This window comes from Callorhinus ursinus, unplaced genomic scaffold (assembly GCF_003265705.2).
Source record: "Callorhinus ursinus isolate GAN/ISIS: 27379988/994484 unplaced genomic scaffold, GSC_fseal_2.0 scaffold27, whole genome shotgun sequence".
NCBI classification, from domain to species: Eukaryota; Metazoa; Chordata; class Mammalia; order Carnivora; family Otariidae; genus Callorhinus; species Callorhinus ursinus.
In genome coordinates this window covers 6,379,805-6,403,589 of record NW_027397089.1, presented here as the reverse complement: position 1 = coordinate 6,403,589, position 23,785 = coordinate 6,379,805, and the positions used below count along the sequence as shown (strand labels likewise).

General features: G+C 34.1%; 1 protein-coding gene across 13 annotated transcripts in view; it reads left to right on the top strand.

The window, feature by feature from the left end:
• The window catches only part of CCDC91 (coiled-coil domain containing 91), a 349,003-nt gene that overhangs the window by 96,107 nt on the left and 229,111 nt on the right, over window positions 1–23,785 (top strand). For 11 of the 13 annotated variants that reach the window (XR_012373954.1, XM_073877771.1, XM_073877767.1 and 8 more), the window contains exons 4-6: window positions 3,324–3,481; window positions 4,422–4,625; window positions 5,349–5,453. Coding sequence is in view for 12 of the 13 variants with exons in the window: in XM_073877771.1 (XP_073733872.1) it covers window positions 3,324–3,481; window positions 4,422–4,625; window positions 5,349–5,453 (467 nt within the window). In the remaining variant the exon portion in view is untranslated. Of the gene's footprint in view, window positions 1–262; window positions 396–2,125; window positions 2,215–3,323; window positions 3,482–4,421; window positions 4,626–5,348; window positions 5,454–23,785 lie in introns of those variants that run through there. The other 2 variants (XM_073877769.1, XM_025879810.2) reach the window with 1 other exon arrangement.

Genomic DNA, 23,785 nt, shown 5'->3' with positions numbered 1-23,785 from the left:
TACCTATCTGGTACAATGAAGTGATTATATACATCATCTGAGTTAAGCTGTATAGCTTTGTTCTGAGCTACACATTATTTCCCCATTTTCAGAAGAAGAAACAATGGCTTAGAGGGGTTTATGTAATTTGCCCAAGTCTGCATAACGAGTAAATTGTTATTGTTTAAATTTGAATCCATCTTTGACTCCACACCTATGACCTTTACTTAGGCAGTATATTGTGAGGTCACAGAGGTATTGAACTCTATGGCATAATTAGAACTGTTAGTAGCACAGGGTGACTGGAATGAGGTTGGCACTTAATGGTATCATTTCTGTCTTGGCAAATAGTTCTTTGAGGTACTATTAACTAAGATGGAAAATATGAAGCAGAGCAACTTTATGTAAGATAATGGGTAAGTTTGACATACCTGCTAGACAGCTTAAATGGAACTGTCTGGTAGTTAGTTGCGTATATGGATCTGGAGGTCTGCATGTGGTTGGTGGTTAGAGATGTGAATTTAGGTATCATTAGCTTACAGGTCATAATCTAAATAATGGATTTTCAAAGTGGTAATAATGTGGATATTGGGAAGTGGACATTGGGAACAATGAAACTTAAGATTGAGTGGAGAAAGAATCTGAAAAGAAAGCAAGGACAAAATAGTCAAACTATTAGGAGGAAATCTAGGAGATAATGGTATTACAAGTGCCAAAGGAGGAGGGAGGTTCAAGAACAAGGAGGGGCACTAGTAGTGAGTGCTCCTGAGAACTAAAGAAAGAATGAGCATGTAAGACGTATTCATTTGATTAATAGTAACTGAAAGGAAAATTATTATCTTAAATGATGGGTCCAGTGGAGTGATAAGGGGTAGGAGAGGAAGAAAAAAAATGGAAACAAATCATTTGGAGACAAGAAATTTTGTTATAAAAGGAAAGTGTGATAGGGTGGCAGTAGCTGGTGGAAATATGAGGTTGCAGTCACAAGTGTGAGGTCCCCCTTTTCCTACTTTCCTTCCTCAACCTCTCCCTTCCTCTTTCCTTATGTATCGCTTTCCTTTCTTTCCTCCTACATCCCCTCCCTTCCATTATTCTACCTACTTTTCCTTCTAATGTACTTGACCACTTAATGTTGTAGGATGAGAATTTAACTTGGGACAATATGATGTTTTAGATTATGGTTATAAATATGAGTGATATATAAAGAGATTTAAAAATGTTCAGGTATTAGATCAGAATGATATTTTAAAAAAGATATTTATTTATTAGAGAGAGAGCGAGAGAGAGAGAGCATACAAGCAAGGAGAGGGGCAGAGGGAAAGGGAGAAGCATCCCCTCTGAGCAGGGAGCCTGCTGTGGGGCTGGATCCCAGCACGCTGGGACCATGACCTGAGCCAAAGGCAGTTGCTCAACTGACTGAGCCACCCAGGCACCCCAGATCAGAATGATATTTTTAAGAGTTTCTTGAACCCAGGATCATAGTCACACATACCCTTTATGCCCAGAAATAAACATAATTGTCCAACAAATTTTAATGATCTTTGAAGTAATAATGAAGATAATATCAGCACAGTGCTAAATGTTTTACATATTGTAGTCAATTTAAGTCTCATCAGCAACTCTATGCCAATTTTACAGGCAAGGAAACTAAGGGAAGTTAAACTTGCCAATTGTTTTACACCTGCTATGACAATATGGGTCTAGAGTCTATGCTGTTAATTACAAGGCTGTATTCCCTCTTACTGTATAATAGTACTTATTTTCATGCCTTTAAAAGTTCATTAGGAATATTTTTATTATAAATTATAATTCAGAATTAGAAGTAGACTTATTTTGACATTTTAAAGAAATATGTTAGCATACAGAATAGTGAAGATTAGAAAAAAATAATTTCTGGGAAAGATATATCAAGTACAAACATGAATTGAAATTCCAGTTTTCGGTATTTTAGTTAAAATAGCGAAATGCCTGTGGAACAATGTAGAATACCTTATCCAGTATGGCACATAGTATCTTAAAAACTTGGTATTGTAACATAATAATAGTGTCTGTAAGATAATTGAAGGATCCCATAGGGTGCCAATCAGAAATTGATATATTCCTTAGTTATTAAATACCTAATGACCTTATAAATGTCTTTCTTTAGGGAAAAATGCAATTTCCATTGTGAGCTGCCTTCCAGAATTTATGGTAGAACTTCGCTGACGTTGCTACTGATGCCAATGTGGAATAAAGGTCTTTATAATTTAGAAAGCCAAAACATAGAAATAGATTACTGCTAAAAATGATTTACTCTTCTTAAACTTTAAAACACATAATTCAAACATATTTGAATTTTTAGAAAGAAATTTGAGGATATAGTAATAATATGTATTATCTTTTTATTTTGCCCTTATAGATATTTTTGTCTTATTTCATCTTGGCAGTCAGCTTTGTTTTCATGACCTTTGTATTTGAACCTAATCACAATCTAATAATAATTTGTTGTCAAACTAATTATAGGATTCTATTTCAACATTACTTTTTTATAGAAACAATTCAGCAAACTAAAATTGATCTTAACATGAAAATTCTTTTGCTTGTTACAAAAGAAGTTAACACAGAGGCAGTTGGATTAGCTATTTTATTTTTTTTAAAGATTTTATTTATTTATTTGGGAGAGAGAGAGCATGTGCGGTAGGGGCATAGGGGCAGAGGGAGAGGGAAAGAGAGACTCTCAAGCAGACTTCCTGTGGCTCGTTGAACTGGATGTGGCGCTTGATCTCATGACCCTCAGATCATGATCTTAGCTGAAATCAAGAGTCAGACGCTTAACCGACTGAGCCACCCAGGCGCCCTGGATTAGCTATTAAAGTAGTTATTCTTCCTCTTAACTCAATTTATTGTAATACATATTTCATTGATTTGACTTGCCTCTGGGTTATAAGGTCATTGAGTACGTGAACACATCTGTCTTGTTCACCGTCTCTTCTCCATGCTTAGTGCCTGTGGCAGATATTAGTAGGCACGCTAGTGCTTTTTCTTAACTGAATAAATGGATAATATATTTGAATGCTTTCTCTCAGTTGGAAATGCACTACTTATGGTAATGTGTTATGTAAACACTAAGACATTAGTAAACTGTTTTGTCTGGGTCTCATGTGGAAATGTCATGATAAATTTAGAAATACTAGTTTAGATTTTAGATAATGGTCCCCGAGGAATAGTCACAGAATCTTCATTTTGTTTCATTGCTTTTACTTCCCTTACCCTTTTCTCTTCCCTTCCCTCTACTCTCTTTCTTCCTTTCAACCTGTTCTTGACTTTCTCTTGGATAATCCTTCATTTATTTATTTTTTCTTTAGTATCTGGAGTCCATCTTTCTCCAGCTTCTCCTGAGATTATACTGGACCATGACCATGCTACTTCGGTTGGCTGCCTCTCTTCTGAGCCCATCATTTCATCACCAGAAAATACACACACAGACAACAGCATTGTCAGTCAAACTGTTCCTAAAGCACAGGTAAAGACAAATATATTTTTATAAGAAGTTGACATGCTTAAAAAACTAGAGGTTTAAATGAAGCTTTTCAGATTGATTTTTTTTTACTTATTTTTATGAAAAGTATTTTTGTAGATATTTTAACTTTGAGGCTAATATCTAGAATTCAAAAAACTGAATAATATGTTTGTTTTGTGGCATAATTGCAAAGTTTTTAAGTAGCCATAGTTACCAAAATACGGGTTAAGTATATCATTTATTAAAATTGTCTTAGCTTTCCATTTCAAACCTTCAAAACTTCAAAAGAAAAAATAATTACAAAAAATAATTAGTTCTCTTTTCAGGGAAGCTTAACCTGTTTTTTTAGGTATTAGAGTGTTCATTTCAATTTTAGAGTAAAAACCAAAAAGATTAGCAGTCATTGGGTTTATTCATTCATATATTTATTGATCCAGGCATTGGGCTAGATGCTGCAATTAGTCCAGATTTCGAAAGTACAGTACACAATCTTGAGTCACCTGTTATCTTTACTAGAGAGTGATTGATGATCAATTAGTGGTTATTAATAAATTTCAAATTCTGATTTACAATTTAAAAAATACACAAATTCTGGATGTTTGCATAAATTTAAGAACTGCTGAATATCAGATGTGTCTATAGTTAATAATATGCTTTCAAAGCATAAGAAAATGTTTTAAGTTTTTTAGTGCTTTGCTTGCAAAATAATAAATGCTTTAGACTCTAAAGTTTAGAGGGAATTTTGTTTCTTAGCTGCAAAAATCAGGTTGTTGTAACAATTTGAGGTCTTCTGTTGATTTACCTAAAGGGTGAAATAATTTCAGAACCTTTGCTACAACTTAATTTCCAAATGTGGTTTCTGGTGCCCTTTGGATGTTTTCATTATTGGTACAGTGTAAACTTTCCCCTCTTGTGTATTTTTTTTTTTTTTAATGTGGTTTAGATTCAGCAATCAACACACACTCATCTGGATATCTCACTTTTTCCATTGGGTTTAAATGATGAGAAAAGTAATGGAACAATTGCTCTTGTGGATGATTCTGAGGATCCTGGAGCCAATGTATCAAACATACAGCTTCAGCAGAAAATTTCAAGTCTGGAGATTAAACTCAAAGTTTCTGAAGAAGAAAAACAGAGAATTAAAAAGGTATATTTACATTTGCCTAAAAAAATAAATGTTTGAATTGCATAGACACAAAATTTGATATAATCCTAATCTCTGATTAAAAACTCATGAGTGGAAGAAGATGCTGTCTTCCCTTGGCTATAGATTTAAATTAGTTTTGTGAATTTATCACTTAGAAAAGTCTTTGGTAAGCAATGGCTAGTCTTAGATACTTACTTTTAAAGATGAACATCTCCTACCAAATTTTTTCCTCTAATGCTTTTCTTCTGATTTATTTTTATTTACTTTGAAAACAGGTAGTGTTGTATTTCTTATACTGTAACATTGACTTGTCCCTCTGGGAAGTTAGGCAGCATGGGATATTTGACAAGAGTACTTAGATATACAGCTGTTTTGGTAAATTATTTATTTATGTTCTCATTTCTCTTTCCTATAAATATAACTATAAAAGACCTTTGCAAATTTATAGAAAGTATATGTAGATATGTAGAGATAGTTTGTGCTGATTACAGTTTGTTTAGATGCTATTCATTTATTAGTGTGAATAATTTTAGTGTTAGATCAATGTTAATATAGGTCTGGAAATGAGAGTGGGCCATACAATCTGTAATAATGTTGAGCTTTAAACCATATTTCCTGTAAGTGCTTTCCTTACCAAATATTTTCTGGTGTGTTCATTGAAAAAATTGAATATATTTTATGCCATCAAATATTACAAAATTTATACTTGGATTTTTCTTTTAGGATGTGGAATCATTGATGGAAAAGCATAGTGTCTTAGAAAAAGATTTCCTTAAAGAAAAAGAGCAAGAGGCCATTTCTTTTCAAGATAGATACAGAGAACTTCAGGTAAACCCTGTGAATTTAAAATTTAATATGCAGGCCTTTTGCAGAAGCATGTACTATAATTTCAAAAAGTGTTTAATAAATACTTAATGAAGGATCAGATGCTTGGTTCAATATGTAAAATATTGACCAACAATGGATGAAATTAATGATAAATGCCATTTTGAAAAGTATGTATTTGTGAGAAGCAATGAGGGTTAGTTGAGACTCAATTTGATGAAAGATATTGCTTCTGATGGATTAAATTTAGAAATCGATATTCTGATTTTTCTTACTGTGATTACATCTGAAGAGTTTGGAATCCTGTAACTTCCAAAGTGAGGTATTTAACCTTTTTCATAAATTGTAATCAATGTCTCCTCTTCTCCCCAAATGTCCTTAATAAGCTTGTTTCTTCTGCAGTCTTTCCCATCTCAATAAATGGCAGCTCTGTATCTCCCGCTGCTACGGCTGATACCCACATTTACTCCACGTCTGTTCCTTTATCACAGCTTGGTGGCTCTACCTTCAAAATGTCCAGGGTTTGATTGTTTGTCCTTGGGGTCACTGCTACCCCCCTATACTAAGCCGTCCTTATTTCTCCCTTGGAATACTAAAGGATCTTCTCACTAACCTTTTTGCTTCTGTCATTGCCCACTTACGGACCATTCTCCACATTGCAGCCACTGTGATCTACTACTTAATAAAGCTGATCATGTCCTTTCTCTGCTCTGAAACCTTCATGGCTTCTCATCTCACCCAAATTAAAAGCCAAGTAAGTCCTTAAAATGGTTTGCAAGGCACTCCATTCTCTTTTATCCCCTCTCCCCATCTTTTCCCTGATTCTCTCTCCTCAGTCATTGTGCCTTATCCCTATGTCTGGAACACTCTTCCCTCAGTTTTCTTTTTTATATCATTCAGATCCATGTGCAGATATCACCTTATCAGAGAAGACCTTTCCAGACAATGCAGACATCCCTGTCAACCTTCCCAAATTCTGTTTTGTTTTTCTCCATAGCACTTTTTACATGTGACAGACTATATATTTACTTGTTTACTTGCCTAGACTGTTTTAATGGTCTCCTAAGTGGTCTTCTAGCCTCTACCCTTGCTCTTCTCCCTAATGAGTTTTTATTTCAGCAGGTAATGTTTTTAAAAATGTAAATCAAATCATTTCCCGACCTCAATTCTCAGTCTCCTTCCAATGTAAATCTTCTGGCTTCTCTAATTTTTCCATCTATTTACTTACACCAAACTTCTAACTTAATAAGGTTCAGGTGAATGTGTGAGTGTGTTGGGGAGGGCGTTTCTTGGCTGTCGGAGTGGTGAGTGGAGGGAAATGTTTTGTGATTCATTCACAGTGTCTCTGACTGGAATGCTCTTCTATCTGCAAAGCTTTGTCAAAAAAAAAAAAAAGAAAGAAAAAAGAAAAACTTGAAAATAAGGGAAAAGGTGAGCTGTGTTCTTTCAGTGTCTTAGGGGATATTGTTTAAAAGACTTTGGATTATTTAGGAGAATGTACTTTATTTGACTTGCTGTTTACTGTTGATTGTAAGTCTCCTATATATTGACATTACATGTTAATTAATTTTTTCCCAGAAGAACATTGTCATTTCTATTAGAAAAGATAACTTCAAAAATACTCTTTATTGACCTGTAGGACATTGGCCAGTTTTGTCTCCAACCTTGCACTCTTTCTTAGTCTAACATACCATTACTTAAATTTTATATATATATATATATAAAAGATATATACATATCTTCAAATGCTCTTTGAATCAGTCTTAACATAAGTTATTCATTTATTAATAAGTGAGTAGAATAAATCTTTGGCATATGTTCAATTTATATGAGTCCCATTTTAACTTTTTGAATATTATACTTTTAATAACTCTCACTGAACCCTAGCTTCCTTTAAATACCTGCTCAAATGCTACCTTCTTGTGGATGCTTTCCTTGACGATGCAATAGAAAATAAGACACTCTGTAAATGCTTAGCATTTCCTAGCTACCTTTCCTTGCTTTTTTCCTCCTCCTCATAGCATTTTTTTTCACCTGTTATTTTGTTTTAATTTGGTTATGCTTTGTTTTCTCCTACCAGAATGTAATTTTTTAAGTTAGGAATTTTCTTTCCCAGTGCCTAGAGTCATATCTGGCACATAGTATGAGCCCACTTAATATTCTTGAATGAATGAATGAATTCACTAATATAATGCAGCCTGTTCCCCAAGGGCTAATTATGTTGTGTACAGCCACACTTACCAGCCGCATATTTGGAATTATAGTGTTTATCGGAAGATGCAATACTGAATAATGAGAGAACTTTATATATTTTTTTCTGCCTATAATGAGTGACTTATTCTGGGCCTTTTAGTGAGACATACACCTTTGCAAATGCAGTTTCAGTTTCTCAGTCTATTAATGAGAACAGTAACATACTTGAGATACCATCTAAGACCTCATGTACACGTTCAGCTTTTCACAATAAAGACCAATATAAATCCCCAGTGGCATTATCATGGTTGTTGTACTGCTTTTACTGTTAACAGTGATAATATAAGAGTAACAAGTTGAGTCTTCAAAACTCATATTCAGTTTAAAAAGACTTTATAGGAAGCAGTACTTCCAAAGAAAACTTTTTTCAGGTGATTTTACTTCCATACCAAGAAGGGTCTCTCTCCTCTTTATACCATGTGAATAAAAGGGTAAACTGACTTATGGAGTATCTTACCACCTTGGCCAGATAACCTATAGGAAAAAGTACTGGGAGGTCTCATAGCCACACTGAACTAAAAAAGGCAGGTATGCTATTTAGCAGAGCTTTTTGTTGTTCTTGTTGTTACAGCTCTATAGGTACTTGTGGTTCTGTACATTATTTCTTCAGTCTGTTTTCTTCCTGCTGTTCAGTTTGAATAATTTTTATTGTTCTATCTTATAGTTTACCAATTCTGCTTTTGAGTCAGTTCTTCACTATTAGTTTTATATTTTTCAGTTTTAAAATTTCTATTTGGTTCTTTTTTTTCCCTTTAAGGTTTTATTTATTTTTGCAAGAGAGAGAGAGAGAGAGAGAAAGAGGGAGAAAGAGTGAGTAGGACCGGGGGGAGGGACAGAGGGAGAAGCAGGCTCCTCACTGAGCAGGGAGCTGAATGTGGGACTCAATCCCAGGACCCTGGGATCATGACCTGAGCTGAAGGCAGGCGCTTAACCAACTGAGCCACCCAGGCACCCTCTGTTTGGTTCTTTATATCTTCTGTTTCTTTGCTGAAACTTTCTTTTTTTCCTTATGTTTCAGTCATGTTCATAATTACTTATTTAAGCAATTTTATGATGGTTGCCTTAAAATCCTTGTCAAATAATCTTAACATTGGTGTCAGCTTATTGCTCTCTGTTCATGGTCTTTTCTTATTCAAGTTGAGGTTTTCCTGATTCTTGGTGTGATGAGTGGTTTTAATTATATCCTATGCATTTTGGGTATTTCATATGACTCCTTGGATCTTAATTAAATCTGGTATTTTAACGGGTCTCTTGACACTGCACAGTTAGGGGAAGGTAGATGCCACTTTGTTATTGTCAGGTGCAGGTTTCCTACTTAGCTGCCTTTGACATTCTGGGTCAAAAAGGTGCCTTTTAATCCTGGGAAAAAGTGGGATTTCAGTCCCCCCATCAGCCTTGGTTGATACCACCCTGCTTGATAGGAGGAGCGTGGGGTGGGAAGCCTTGTTACCTCTAAACGTTTATAAAAGTTCTGACTCCCCCCTCAGCTTTTTCTGACATAGGAAAGGAGGGAGAGAGAGCCTCCTTATGTCTGGATGGGGATTCAGGTTCAAAAAATGCCTCCCAACTTGGTTTTCTCTGCTATCACCTAGAGGGCAGTGGGAGTGGGATGGGAAACCTCCCCACAGCTGGTCAAGGTGGAAGTCTGGGCTTAGCACTTTGGCCTTGGCTCACAGAGATGGTTGTGGAGTCATATTTTTTTCCCATGGGTTCGGCTGTCTTCAGGCCATTTATTACCTACAAGTTTTTGGTTCTGCTGAGTTGCCCCTACCATGGTCCTTTGGCTAGAGAGGAAGGGCTTTTCTTGGGGTTGTTGTTTGTGCCCACTGGTATTTCCTGGTTGCTGGTCATTTCATTACCAGCTTGGGATGTATGAGGCTAAAAGAAAACTCACAGAACGGAATGATGCGTCATTCTCTTTTGTCCCAGGTCCCTCCCTAGGTCTCTCTTCTTGCCACCTTCTAGAATCATCTTACATTTGTTTTAAATACAGTGTCTAGGTGTTTTAGCTGTACTTATTGAGAAAATAGGGAGATCTGCGTCTATTTCATCTTAGTCTAGAAGTGTACTAGAAAGGAACATTCTAAATTTTAAATATTCTTTGTTGTAGCTACAGCAGGAAACTAACTTCAGTCTTAAAATACATTAACTTAAAGCAGATATTTTCAGTAAATTTTTTTAAGGAAATAGTTTACATAATCAGTTTTTGGAGTCCTTGTAAATAGAGAAAGGGCAAGTAAAAATATGGATAACTCAAACTGGGAAATAACTCGTAAGTCTCTATTTTTGCTTTATACTTACCGAGTTTGTGCATGTATAGGTGTATGTGTTAGACTTTCTGGAAATGTATTTTCGATAAAAATATTTAAATTATATTGTACAGACCAGATTCATTAAGAATTTAGAAAATCTTGAGCTTCACTGTTTGGCCTCCTTTTTTTGTAATCCACTTCTTTCTGGGAATATAGCCTTTTTTTCAAACTGATACAAAGCTAGTTCAATCTGATAATTTTTTAGGAATAAGAGATGTTATTTTTTTTTAAAGATTTTATTTATTCATCAGAGAGAGAGAACGAGTGAGCACAAGCAGGGGGAGCTGCAGGCAGAGGGAGAAGCAGGTTCCCTGCTGAGCAAGGAGCCCGATGCGGGACTCAATGCCAGGACTCTGGGATCATGACCTGAGCCGAAAGCAGACGCTTAACTGACTGAGCCACCCAGGTGTCCCAGGAATAAGAGATGTTATTAAATTTGTGTCAAAAGAGGCCTACTGTATGCTAAACATATATATATATATATATATATATATATATATATATATATATACACACACACACACATATAGGATGAAATATTAGCAAAAGTGAGTTTTTAAGTAGTGGATATTTATTAAATTTCTTCCTTGAATTTATGGCTTGCCAGTTGTTCTTCAGATATCTGAAAGTCAATATATTTTCTGAAGAGTATGGCAATCCATATATTTTCTATATTAAGACATATACAGATCTTCTAAATATTTGTAGAGCTTAATGAAATAGAAAAAGTTTTCTGTTATTTATGATGACAGGGATAATATATTGGTGCCTATCTCTCTGGTATCGTAAGTAAAAAAAACATTCAGGAATACAAAGAGATAGTATTGACAAGACTAGATTAAATTAGCTGAGAAAACTTTCTCTTAAAAAAATGTTAGTATGCTTATGTGTTTATAAGAATAATATGTTTATGTGAAAAAATGGACAATTCAGAAAAATAAAAATAAAACAAAATTCATACCTATGCATCACCATAAACAATCCAGGTATTTTCATGGCATCTCAGCGTGGAGGGCTTAATTTTTCAGTTTTGCAAATAAATCTACTTCTACTTAGACCGTTGTTGGGTGTGCCTTTGTTAAGGTTTTAGTCTAATCAGAGAAAGAGTAATTAATAAATGTAATGTTTGCAAAACCTTAAATAAGCTTTCTTTCTTTTTTTTTTTTAAACAAAAATAACTATTGCAGAGAACTCGAACAGTGTTGTTTTATGCGATATGGTCTAATTACCAGGATAGGTGGAGGGGTGTGAATGTGCCTGTAACAGAAGGAAATAAGGAACACTGTGAACTCTGCCATACAATGGGGGTGTACACTACCTCTCCTTTCCTGTTCTGTCCAGGGTGTGTAGCCCAACGGCAGGAAGAAAAGTGAGTCATGCTGCATTTGTCAGAGGTAGCTATTTAAAGGACTTCTCATGAAACTTGAAGAGAGAACTCATCTTAGTACACCTTGCATTCTAATTTCTTTTGTCTTCTTTATCTGACTCCCATAGCAAATTGGTCTGCATGTGTGACGAGCACTGAAGAAACTTGGCAGCTTATCAGGTCTCACCTGATAATAATAATGCTACCACATTTAAAAAATTGAATTAACAGATGCAACTGGTTATTAAATTATCATCTCTGATAGTTGTCAGAATTGGTAGCTATGGCTAGCTTTGGGACTTTTCTGTAAAAACTTTTTAACGACTGGGCCTATTCTTCTAAATGCCATTTCCTATTGAAATGCCTCCTGGTTATAGTATGTTGATTTTTCTGTTTGAGAATTAATTAAAACAAAAACAGTTAAGTGAAAATACAGCATTTCATTTAATAGTGTTTAAATTGACCTCATAAATGGATTTATACTGCTTCAAGTTACTACCTATATTCTGTTGCTGATTTCATAGGTTATATTAATGAAATATGAATAGATAGCATTCTTTTTTCTTTTTAAATAATTTATTTATTGAGAGAATGAGAGAGAATGTGAGTGGGGGGGTGGAGGGGCAGATGCAGAGGGAGAGAGAGAATCTTAAGCAGACTGCACACTGAGCATGGAGCCCTACCTGGGGCTCAGTCTCACAGCCCCAAGATCATGACCTGAGCCAAAACCAAGAGTTGGATGCTCAACTGACTGAGCTACCCAAGTGGCCTGAATAGATGTTATTCTTAATGTTTTTGTTTACTTTTTCAAAGTGAATGCTAGTCAGGTGTTGGACACTTGGGCCCCTTAGCCAGAGGCTATTGTGATTATTGTGCTTTATGGCACTTGGCTGAGGGTAGATTTGAGCAGTGGCTTGATACTTCTGAGCATTTAGCTTGATGACCCAGTATGTGAGGAATTAACTAGTTCTGCATAGGTAACCCAAAATGTAGTTGCAGTCCCACCAAGAAGTAGAGTATGCTAAAGGAAATACAGATTAAGCATATCTTGAAGACATCCTGTTCACTCACCTGTCTTTAAGAATGATTAACAGCATTATGAAGAGGAGGAAAAAAATGAAAGGAAAATAAAAATTTTATGTTCTGTTTGGTCTCATAAGCCTTTCATTTAACACTGTATATTTTAGATTGGGTAAGATACTGGGAAATGAATAAATTTCAGTTGTTAGAAAACCTACCCTCTTTATAACCCCTATAACGGGAGAGTCATTATGACAGATACATCTAAAAATTTTCTTTCTTATTCCAAAATAAATTGAATTGTCAAATCCATTGTAAATTTGGAAGACCTTTTTGTCAAACTGTATTAGAGCAATAAGCATTGAAGCAAAAGGTTTATGTATTTTTTTAAAAAGTTTATTCAAGACAAGCTGGAAGAATTATATATAAAAATAAGCAACATTTTAAGGATATTTTACTTAATATGTCAGTTACACATTTCTTAAAAAATAAGACTTTTAGGTCAAAGTAACACATTTAAAATATGGGTTTATGTAGTAGTTTTCACTAATTTCTTAATTTTTTTTCTCTTTTACTTCACTGATTTGGCTGCCTTTAGATTTTAAAGCAGCAGTCCTTAATCATGGCTCACATGAGAATCTCTAGGAAAGGCTTTAAAAAATGCTCAAGTCCTATCCCACACCAGTTAAATAATGTGTTCAAGTGATTCAAACATCAAAAGTACATATAGTAAAAATCGTATACATACAGTGAAAAGCGCACTCCTCATCCTATGCACAATCCACCTAGTTCCTGGTCCTCTCAACAGGTAACCACTATTGGTTTATTTTTATCCTCCCAGAGTCTTTTATGGTGAATACAAAAGGGATGGATAGATAAATGAATGAATGAATAAATGAATGAATGAATGAACAAATCCTCTGTCCCCTTTTTATACAGATGGTAGTATACTAAATACGTTTAGTTAATTATTTTTACAAATTTCCCCCTCCCCCACCTTATTTAAGAGTATTTCTTGGAGGCGCTTTCATAGTGGCTCAGTAAGAGATTTCTTACTCAGTTTTCTTTTTATATGGGTATCTGAATGTATTATTCCATTTTTTTCCTATTATGAAGTATTGCTGTCAAAGACTTAATTTCAATCTAATTTTTCTTTTAATTATTAACTTTCTTCTTAGACAAATTTCTCATTTGTTGTTCCTTAAAGTCAAATAATTTTATTGGAATATGTCCTGGTATTGGTCAGTGTGGGTTGATTTCTCTAGATTCACAATGTGTCCCTTTAATATATATAGATTCAATTCCTTTTTTAGAATTTCAAGGAGTTTTTCTTAAATTATAAATTTAATTCTTGTTTTATTTCCTATTTTTTTCCCTTCTGGTGACTCGTGTGTGTTGAATCCTTTTCATTGCTTCATTTCTTTCTGTTCTAAAGCATGTTTCCCCTTTTATTTTATTTCTCTTAAGGTATTTTCAATTTAGCTTATTTGATCTTGTGTTCTTTTTAGTTTAGTGATCATTTCCAAAATGATTCATTCTGTCATAATTCTTTTCTGAAATTTCTCCTATCATTTGAGTCTTTCTATAGAATGATTTATGTTGCTCCTTGGTTTATCACTTTCATAATATCTTTTAGTTTACTTTGAAATATAAGTGTAGAGTTTTAAATTTCTTTTTTAATATACATTTTTGCTGGGCTTTTATTTTCTGTAGGGCTGTGAATCTGTTCCTTCTTTTACATATATAATATTCTATGGGATTTGGCTTTAGTACTCTTCTGTTATTTGTTTTTCTATGGCATTAGTTTCCTTGACCTTTTAAAAGAGAGGAGTGATTGAAGATAGTTTTACCCCTCATGATTCTACAGTGCTCTAATGTTTTTGTCAGATTAAAAAATTATTGCCACATTTACAGATTTTTCTGACTCTGTTCCCATCTTCCACTTCTGTCTTGAAACCCTCTTTTTCTTCTCTCTTTAGTCTCTGGCTTGGTCAGTTTGGATTCTCTTCCCAGCTATTTCTCCTCAGTCTGGAGCTTTCTCCTGAAAGTATGTAGAGTTTATCAGACCCAGTGTATCCTGGGCCATTGATACCTTACTGAGGACCACTTGTACTTACTCCCTATTGGAATGTATGGGCCCTTCAGTTTCAGCTGCTGTCCTCATGTTGGCCTGCTAACCTCTCTGGTTATTGTCTGCTAGCTATTTTGGAGTTCCCATGTCTGCCTGATACCCTGTTGCTTTCATCTTTCTTCTTGCACAGAATCTGTTGCCATGCACGTCTTGGGAAGATACAACATTTATCTTTCCTTGCTCCCATTTGGGCATTCATAGAAACACTGTGACATCTATTTTTGGGATAGCTATTGAATATGAGTTTTTGTAGATTTTTTAGGTGCTCTGTGTTTTTGTGAGGGACTTTTGAGAGGTCTGAAAACTCTACCACCACTACTACCATATACCCACTATCCACTCACTGTTAATTATTATTAAAGGGAATTATCTGTGATTGTTAGGGTTACATGTATGCTTTTCTTGAGGAGACCACCTTGTATAGAATTAGGAGTACTTTGCAGGGAGTTGGAGGTCTCATTCATGCTTGATAAAATTTGAGGGAAAAGACCATATTTTGGTTTTGTATACTATTGTTTGGTAGTTACAGATGCCTGCAAAAATTGTTGAAATGAAGAAGACAATGTCTAGAAAATTAAAAAAAAAAACTACTTGGGAAAACTACTGCTTTTATTCTTTGTTTTTGTTTTCAATTTTATAGAAAGTCAGTCATATCACATTTTCCCGAGACTCACTAAATTTCTCATGCTTTATTCCATTTTTTAAGTGAAGATGAATAACTTTTTAAAAAGCAATTTGAGGAGGAGGGTATTTGCAAGCATATTTATGGAGCTACTACTCACTTGATTGTTTGTTTTCCAACCTGTAACTTGTGTTTGTATCTTTTTACCTCTATCTGTAGATACAGACCACAACACCATGATTAATATTCCTAATAAGGATCTTAAGTCATTCCCTCCCACCTCCCCAAAATATTAATTATCTTGAGAATAAACTTTGTTTTATACTATTTCTCTTCATTCACAATCTTTATTCTCTACTTTAGCAGTTAGCAATCTTTCCCTAACTTAGGTGGTTAGCAACTTTAGTACTTTTCTAACTACTGGGAAAAATGTATACTTTAAAAATTGGATTATTTGTTACTAAATAACCATAGTAATAAGAAAATTGACCTTTTAGTCTCAAAAAAATGCCAAGATTGGGGACATTTTTGAAAGATAATATAGGTATAGGTTTTTGAAATTTAATGCTTGTTCATATTTTGAAGGCATTATGTAATTTTTCTTATTCCTGTTCTAATAATTCAGAAAATCAAATTGTCCTCTTATTTGTCAAAACTAAATTGAATAATTTTAACGTCGTTAGAAGAATACCATCTTCTGTTCTACAGGCTAATTGGCCATTGTGAGAATGATTTTCCTCCCTCACACAATGATAGAAATTTAAAGTGTTTGCCATACCTCCTCAAATCTATGATAACATAGATTTTTTAAAAACACACCATCAATTTAATAAGAGACTTTGAGGGGACAGAAAAGATAACATTAAATGTGTATTTCAAGACATCCTAATTTTGGAGATCTTAGTATAATGAAGTATAATGAAATAGACATCTTAGACTTGATTCAGTACATAAAATGGGTTTTTGTGTTCCAAATACTTTTCATATTTAGAATCTGTAAGTAGTTTAGTTAGAAATATAAGATGTTTAAAAATAGTAAAACATGTAAGCTGTTTGTTAGTTTAAACTTCAATGATTTTGTAAATAGGAAAGTGAAGGGTTTTCTCCTGTTTTTAAATTTAAAAATAGTTCCTCAATTTAAATGAATAAGCCTTATTAAGGAGATTTCCTACTGAAAAAAAATATTAATACCAAATTTAAGTACCGAAATTCTCAATATGGTTCTCCATAGAATCTCTTCAGCAAGCACATATTACTTCTGTATATTCACTTGGTCTTAAAATTTTTACCTATCTTTAATTGTGAGTGATTCAAGGCTGGATGCTAATTTCATGGCTATAATTTCTTTAAAAGTTAAACAGTACATGTCCACTTGAGATCTGTGCTAATGTAGGGGATATATGAACACATTTCAGAAATGCTAGAGAATTGTCATTATGATATTTATTCTGCGACATTGAATTTGGTCTTTACTTTAAAAATTTAAATAACTTTTATAATTGTCTCTTCAGCATATAATTTGATGAAATATAATTTTGTGTTTACGTATAGTCATCCCATATACTATTAGGATGTTTGTAAGCACATTTATCACTTCATCACATCACTTTTATCTTCTTTACTCAATTGTAAATCAGTCATCCAAGGAATATTCTTAGATTGCACACAGATTTTTTTTTTTTGTACCCACTAATGTTTTTGAGAAGAGCTTAGTGATAGATTTTGTGTGTGTGTGTTTAATGGTATTGCCACAAAAATAGGAAAACATGGACTTAGAATGTGGCTAAGCCTCATTTTCATCTAGTGGTGAGGCAAACCTGTTATTTGTGAATACTCTAGTTTATAATCTCAAGGGATGTATTTACTGTATTTCCCTACTTATCTGAGGTCAAACTCTGACCTCAACCATTCTAGAACAAAGCCACAGACCTCAGCAGTAAATGAAAAGATTGGTCTGAACCAAATTTATCTGAAATCTATGTATTCTGTTTGACAGGTAAGTCATGGAGCCTTTGTCTCTCTCTCAACCAGACAGTTGAATATAAAGTAAAGACGTAAAGACTGCTATGCTTAAGAGTAGCCAGAAATGAATGTTGAAGGAGAAGACACGCCCGAAGCTTAAAAATCTGAGAAACTTTTGGATAGGCTTAGGTGGCTCCTGGGTCTGTGTTTTCTATTATTTGTCTAATGGATTTTTAGTTTAGAACTTTCCTCAGTCAGAAACATTAAATGTGGAAAGAGGTGACTTAAGGCATATTTGTTATGTATTAATAAATAAGAGGCTTTGACAAGCTTTACTGTCCCTTCCTCTTGTTGAGAAGGGCATGTGCTTTTATATATTCTGTCTGAGGGAAGAAAGATGAGGGAAGAAAGATACTGTGATTTTGAAGGGAATAGGCAAGGAATTTACTATCTCAAACCTTTTCACAATACAGAGTATAGTGGCCTAAATCTAAAATTGGAAAGATTATTATATAGAATAAATGCTCTTGGAGCATTTTGTGATTGGTTTAGCTTGTTCATTGCTACTTCATCTTCATGCTTTAGCTCTCACCTGAAAGGCTACTTCCTGAGACAGCCTTTTTCTGACATCTCTGGCTGAAATAGTTCTTCTTTCCCCCCTTCTCCTTCCTGGTTTACTTTCCTCAAAGGAGTTAGCAAAATATTGTTTATGTATTTATTGTTTTCTCCCAGAATGTAAGTTCTTGGAGGGAGACATTTTCTCATATTTAATCATTACATTATTATCTCGTAGAATAGTGCCTGGCACACAAAAAAATGTATGTTGGTTGGTTGATTGGTTGACTGAAACATGTGGCTTGTGAAGTGCTATGGATTCGGTCTATTGCCTCTCCTCTCCACCCCCCACACCCAAATTCACATGTTGAATTACCCCTAATGTGATGGTGTTTATAGATGGAGCCTTTGGGAGATAATTAGGTTTCAGTGAGTTCATGAGGGTGAGGCCCTCATGAGGGGATTAGTGTTCTCATAAGAAGAGACACCAGAGAGCTCGGGTCACTCTTCTCCCTGCCCTGTGAGGACACAGCTAGAAGACAGACTTCTGTAAGCCAGAAAGAGAGCTCTCACCAGAAACTGACCATACTGGCACCCTGATTTTGGATTTCTGGCCTCCAGAACTGTGAGAAAGTAAATTTCTGTTGTTTAGACACCAATCTTTTACTTTGTCATGGAGTCTGAGCAGACTAAGACATAGAGTATAGGCTTTTATATTTAAAGCTATAGTGTATTATTTCATCATCCATTTAATACCTACTGTTGTAATCCATCTCTATGCTAAAATTTATTTGGATTCAGTTTTAAGAAGATAAAAGTATGTTTTAGTTTATACTGTAAAGCTTCTAAAGGAATTTATGGTTTTTGAAGGAGATTTTTGTGATGAAAGTATTAGGAGCAATGTATATTTTCTTTCCAGCTAATACCTGTATTATCCTTGTATCCTATTAAATAACATCTTATAAGAAACTATTAAATTTGGTTTCAGCTGTGGATACAGAGTAGAGAGCATTTTAATAATGAAAAGTGGAGGTAAATATGCTACTTACTCCATCTGCTTCTAAAATTACAGACTAGCTGCCAGGGAGTTTCACAAGTTAGAGCAGTGTCTGAAATCACAGAGCAGCACGAAACCTGCAGGATCTGAAAAAGGCAGCCTTCATGGCAAACACTGACCTGCTCTTTACTACGTAGGGATTTATGGATGTGGCAACAGCTCCCATCCTACTTCTGCTTTAAGAATTTACCAAGGACCTCACACATTTTTAAAAAATCATTGACCCCTCTTTTGCTTTCAGTTTCGCTAGACTTTTTCCCTCTATCATTTCAAAGTTGTTCCCCACTGGGTTTTTGAAGTCTCTTTCATTTTGTTGTAGTTTCTTTTCCCATGTAATATGCTTCCTAGGCAGTTGCTTTTTTTTTTTTTTTTTTAGTATGTGTATATTTTGTATGTGTTTGGTTTCTGCCTTCCTTATTATTTCTTCTGTCTTACCATTTTCTTTTGCTCTTTTTCTTAAAGCACATAATTTTTCTAACAACATAGTCTAGTAAAAATTTCAAATATTTTAGAAAACTGTAACCTAGTGAAAGTTGCCTGTAATTTCACACCTTACAGATAACAACTTTAAGCTTATCATTGTGTTCTCTAGGATGTTTTACAAATTTATGCTTTTCACCAAGAAATAAATGAGAGTGTCTGTTTGCCTGTTTTACCACATCCTTGCCTACACTGGGTTTTATCAATATTTTTAATACTTGTCAGAGAAGTAAAATATATCTCTTGCTCTTTTAACTTTTATTTTATTAGTATATGTGATTTTTTTTCATATGGCTTTTTATTGTTTTCATCCCTGAATTTCCCCTATCTTTCCTCTGTCCTTATTTTTAATGATTTATAGGAACCTTTATGTGTGAGGGTTATTTACACAGATTTTTTTCTGATATATTTATTTTTCATGTTGATGGTATCTTCTACTCCAGCAAATTCAAGAAGTAGTTTAGTCTATTATGTATGAATTTTGGGTTAGAAAATATTCAGCCTTGTTTTCTTTTAGTCTTTTTATAATTTAATTTTACATTTAACTTTTGACCCATCTTGACTTTCTATTGATACAATGAGATAGAGTCCAATTATGACTTTCCCCAAATGCGTAGCTTGGTACCCTGACAATATTTATCAAATAAACCCTCTCTCCTTTCCTTATTTGGAATGCACCTTTGCCATACACTAAATTTCCATATATACTTACATATATTCTAGACTTTATTTTCATTTCTGTTGGTAAGTGTCTGTTCCTGTAGTAGTACTATCTACTTTGGTATGATTACTGTTGTTTTGTTGAACATTTAGATTTACCAGGACTCTACTTACTTTTCTTGGCTAATCTTGTATATTAATCTCCCAATTAAACTTTAAAATCCTTAAACAAGTTAAATTTAAAAAGAAAACCCTGTTGGGATCTTGATGGAAATTTTGTTAAATTCTTTATTTATATATAGAAAATTGACATCTTCCTCATACTTAATCTTTCTACTTAATAGGTATGTTTCCTCATTTATTCCAGAGTCCTCAAATATCCCTCAACTGAGTTTTATACTTTTTTCTTACAGCTCCTGGACATTTACTGTTAATTCATTTCTAAAAAATTTTAAGAGTTTTTGTTTGTTTCATGTATCGTAATATACTCCTTATCTAGAATCAGGTTTCCTGTAATCTTACCCTGGCTTTCAGTCTGGAGGGTAATGCTCTTGTGCACCTAAAATTGCTATCAATTTTGTGCCTAAATTCAGTGCAACAAACTAGAATACATATTTTCCCCAGAAACTATGTCATACAATGAAGATAGAAACATATAATTTCATGGCAGAATGAATCAAAGAATAAATGTAAGCAGTTGTCATACAATCTGTTGAGGTTTAGAATGGAGATAGTGTAGAAGGTATTGGAAGATCATGAAGGAGGAAAAGTCATCAGAATTTAGCTTCAGAAGATGAACAGGTCTTTGCCAGGTAGTTAGGTGGGGCAGGGAGGTCTTGCAGAGGGAGCAACATTTGCGAAATCCTGCAGTTATGAAATAGCATGAGCTGTTTGAAAAATTGCTAGTCCTAGAGTTTCAATAGAGGGTTTTTGGTTTGGTATATCAGCATAGAATATGAGGGGGAGGCATTTTCGTAGCTGAATCTGAAAAGGTTTTTGGAGACTGTCGAAAAGTTTTTAGTAGTTGAGTAACACTGAACATACTTGCATTTTAGAAAGATATTTCTTGCAGTTGATAAGTATGAGTTGGAGATGAGATGGAGTTAGGTAGACCTCTTTGGAGTCTGATGGAGTAACCCAAGAGAAATGTGATGGAGATCTTAATGAAGTGGAGAAATGTGAATAAAGGTGGGGAAGACAGATTTTGAAAGATATTTAGGCAGTAAAACTTACCAAATTTCACTGTTGTGAGTCAGGAAGAGGATGGAGTCTAGGATGGCTTGATTTCAAGTTTGCAGAGTGCTTTAGACTCCAAATTATAAACTTTCCTTGTGAAAGTTTTTTTTAATGTATGCTTCATAAATATTATTTCATTTACCCTATAGCAAATTAATAACAGTGATGTGATATGAAATTGGTGGGGTAAGGGACTGTCAGAGGTGGACACAATCTCTACTTAATCATTAAATCCTTTTATTTCTCTTCCTCAATCTCAAATTTTTAATACTTTTAAATTTTTTAATTTATTTTTTATTATATTTTATTATTTTTATCATTAATACTACTTAATTTTTAATAGTTTAACACTTTTCCCCTCATCAATGCCATTACTCTAGCCTAGGGAGCAACCATCTTTCACTCAGATTATTACATGGAATTTTGGTTTGCTCCAATTCATTCCATGCTGACCCAGAATAATTCTTCAGTTGTGATCATTTCAGACTCTGTCTTAAAATCCTTCTGTCATTTTCTATTTCCTTAGGATTAACGCCAACCTTTCAAAACGTCTTGCAAAGTCTCATTTTTCTTGCTTGTAAAATAGGAGTAATAATAGTAATACTTCCTCTTTGGGTTATTGTGAGGATTAAATGAATTCATGTTCTCAAGTATTTAAGAACAGTGCCTGGCACACAGCGCTGTATAAATGTTTGTTCCTGTTTTGTCGTTCATGTTATTTTTATTACTTGTTTAGTATCTTAACTTGACATCTAGACTGAGGTTTAAGATGATGTCTGTCTTTCTTTGGCATTAAGTTCTGTGTTTAGTGTAGACTATAATAATATCAAGTGCCTGATATATATAGTCATATTATGTACAAATAAGTGAATTTCATTTGGAAGCATGATAAAGCAGAGGTAGAATTGTACTATTGTTATAATGTAATGAAGAATAAACATCCATACTATCCTGCATTGCTAAGAAAAGGACCATTGCATTTAGTAAGACAGCAGCTCTGAAATGCATTTTATTATTTAAAAAAATACATTAAATAAATAGGGAGTAAAATAAAGTAAAATAATCGGTTATGCACAAACAGAAAAGGAAAACAGTGGCAACTTTGTATTATGAACCAAAATTAATAGTTACCTTAACATGTGATTTTCTTATGTAAGGAAAGGTTGATCTACTATGGGGTTTAGATGTACTTTCTCTCCTGAAATGGTTGAGAAATAAGTTTGTTCATGTGTTTATCCATCCAGGAAGTATTTATTGGGTGCTTTCTATGTGCCAGGTATGGTTTTGAATGCTTGAGAACTATTAATGGGAAAACAACAACAGTAGCAAATCACTGCTCATGGAGCTTACATTTTACTGTACGAGAGAGAGTATTTAATAAACATAAGTTAATTATGAAGTAGAAAGTGAGTAAGTGATAAAAAAAAGTAGGATAAAAGGGGGGTTGGGGGCAGGGAGATCACAATTTTAAATACAGTGATCAAAGTTTCATTTAAGAGGTGACTTTTGAGCAGAGACTTGAAGGTGGAGAGGGGGAGAAGACAGTAGGTCCAGAGAACAGTCAATGAAAATGCTGTACAGTGGGAACTTACAAGACAAGTGTGGCTGGAGCAGAATGAATGAGGGGGAAATGGAGGAGGAAATAATCCCCTAAGTAATAGAGGTTGGGCACGGGATGGAGAGAGCTTAATGCTTTTGTTTATTTAGGGAAAACTACTTTTATAAAAATATGTTTAATTTTACATTAAAAATTGTATAGATAAAAAAATTCTGTTTAAAGATGCCACAGTAAGGAAGTACTGTAGGAAATAACAGACTTTATATTCTGCAAGACAGGATATCTCTTGTCATTTTATAGTATGCATACTCTTCTTTGCAAATGAAATCTGTTCAGCAGTAGTAACATTCTTTATTTGTTTATGGGGGACTCAGACATGACTCTGCATACTCTTTGTTTCAGCTTCTTTTGTCTAAAAATTTCTGTGGCAGTCATATTTTTCCCGCCAGTGGCTCTCTCATTTTTTTTTTTTTTTCTGTGCTATTCGAAACATGGTGATTACATTCTGCTTGGAAGTAAAACACAAGTCCCTCTATTCCTGTGCAATTGTGAGATATGGCTGTGATTCAAAGTAGAATTAGTTTTTAAGCAAGATTAAACTTGATGGGCCATTTGGGATATTTCTTACATAATTCATCTTTTGTAGACTTCCAACAGATTTAATGTTTTAATGATTTTTAAAGCTATTTTCTAGAACAATTTTAAGTCTCCATTCTCTTTATAGAAAATTTCACAGCTAGTTTTTTTTTTTTGGTTTTGTTTTGTTTTGCTTTTAAGAAATGAGAGCTGATCAATGAAACAGATTTTATTGCATGTAGAATTCAAAGAATGCCCTTGTATCATGTATCCTTAATGATATAGAGGCATGCTGTTAATTAGAACACTACAATTTTACTTTTAAATTTCTATGCCTCTCAAAGCCATCACAAACTTAATTGATGTTTGAATTGCTGTTAATCTTTCAAAGAATACAGGAAAAATGAGTCTTAGAGATGGTCCCCTCTACCTTACATCATATCTAGAGAAAGATAGCCAGAATACATTTCAACTCAACTTTCCATTCCTGCGATTTGTAGTTCTGGTTGTTATGTTCCCTGCAAGCAGAAGTTTTTCGCTGTAGTTT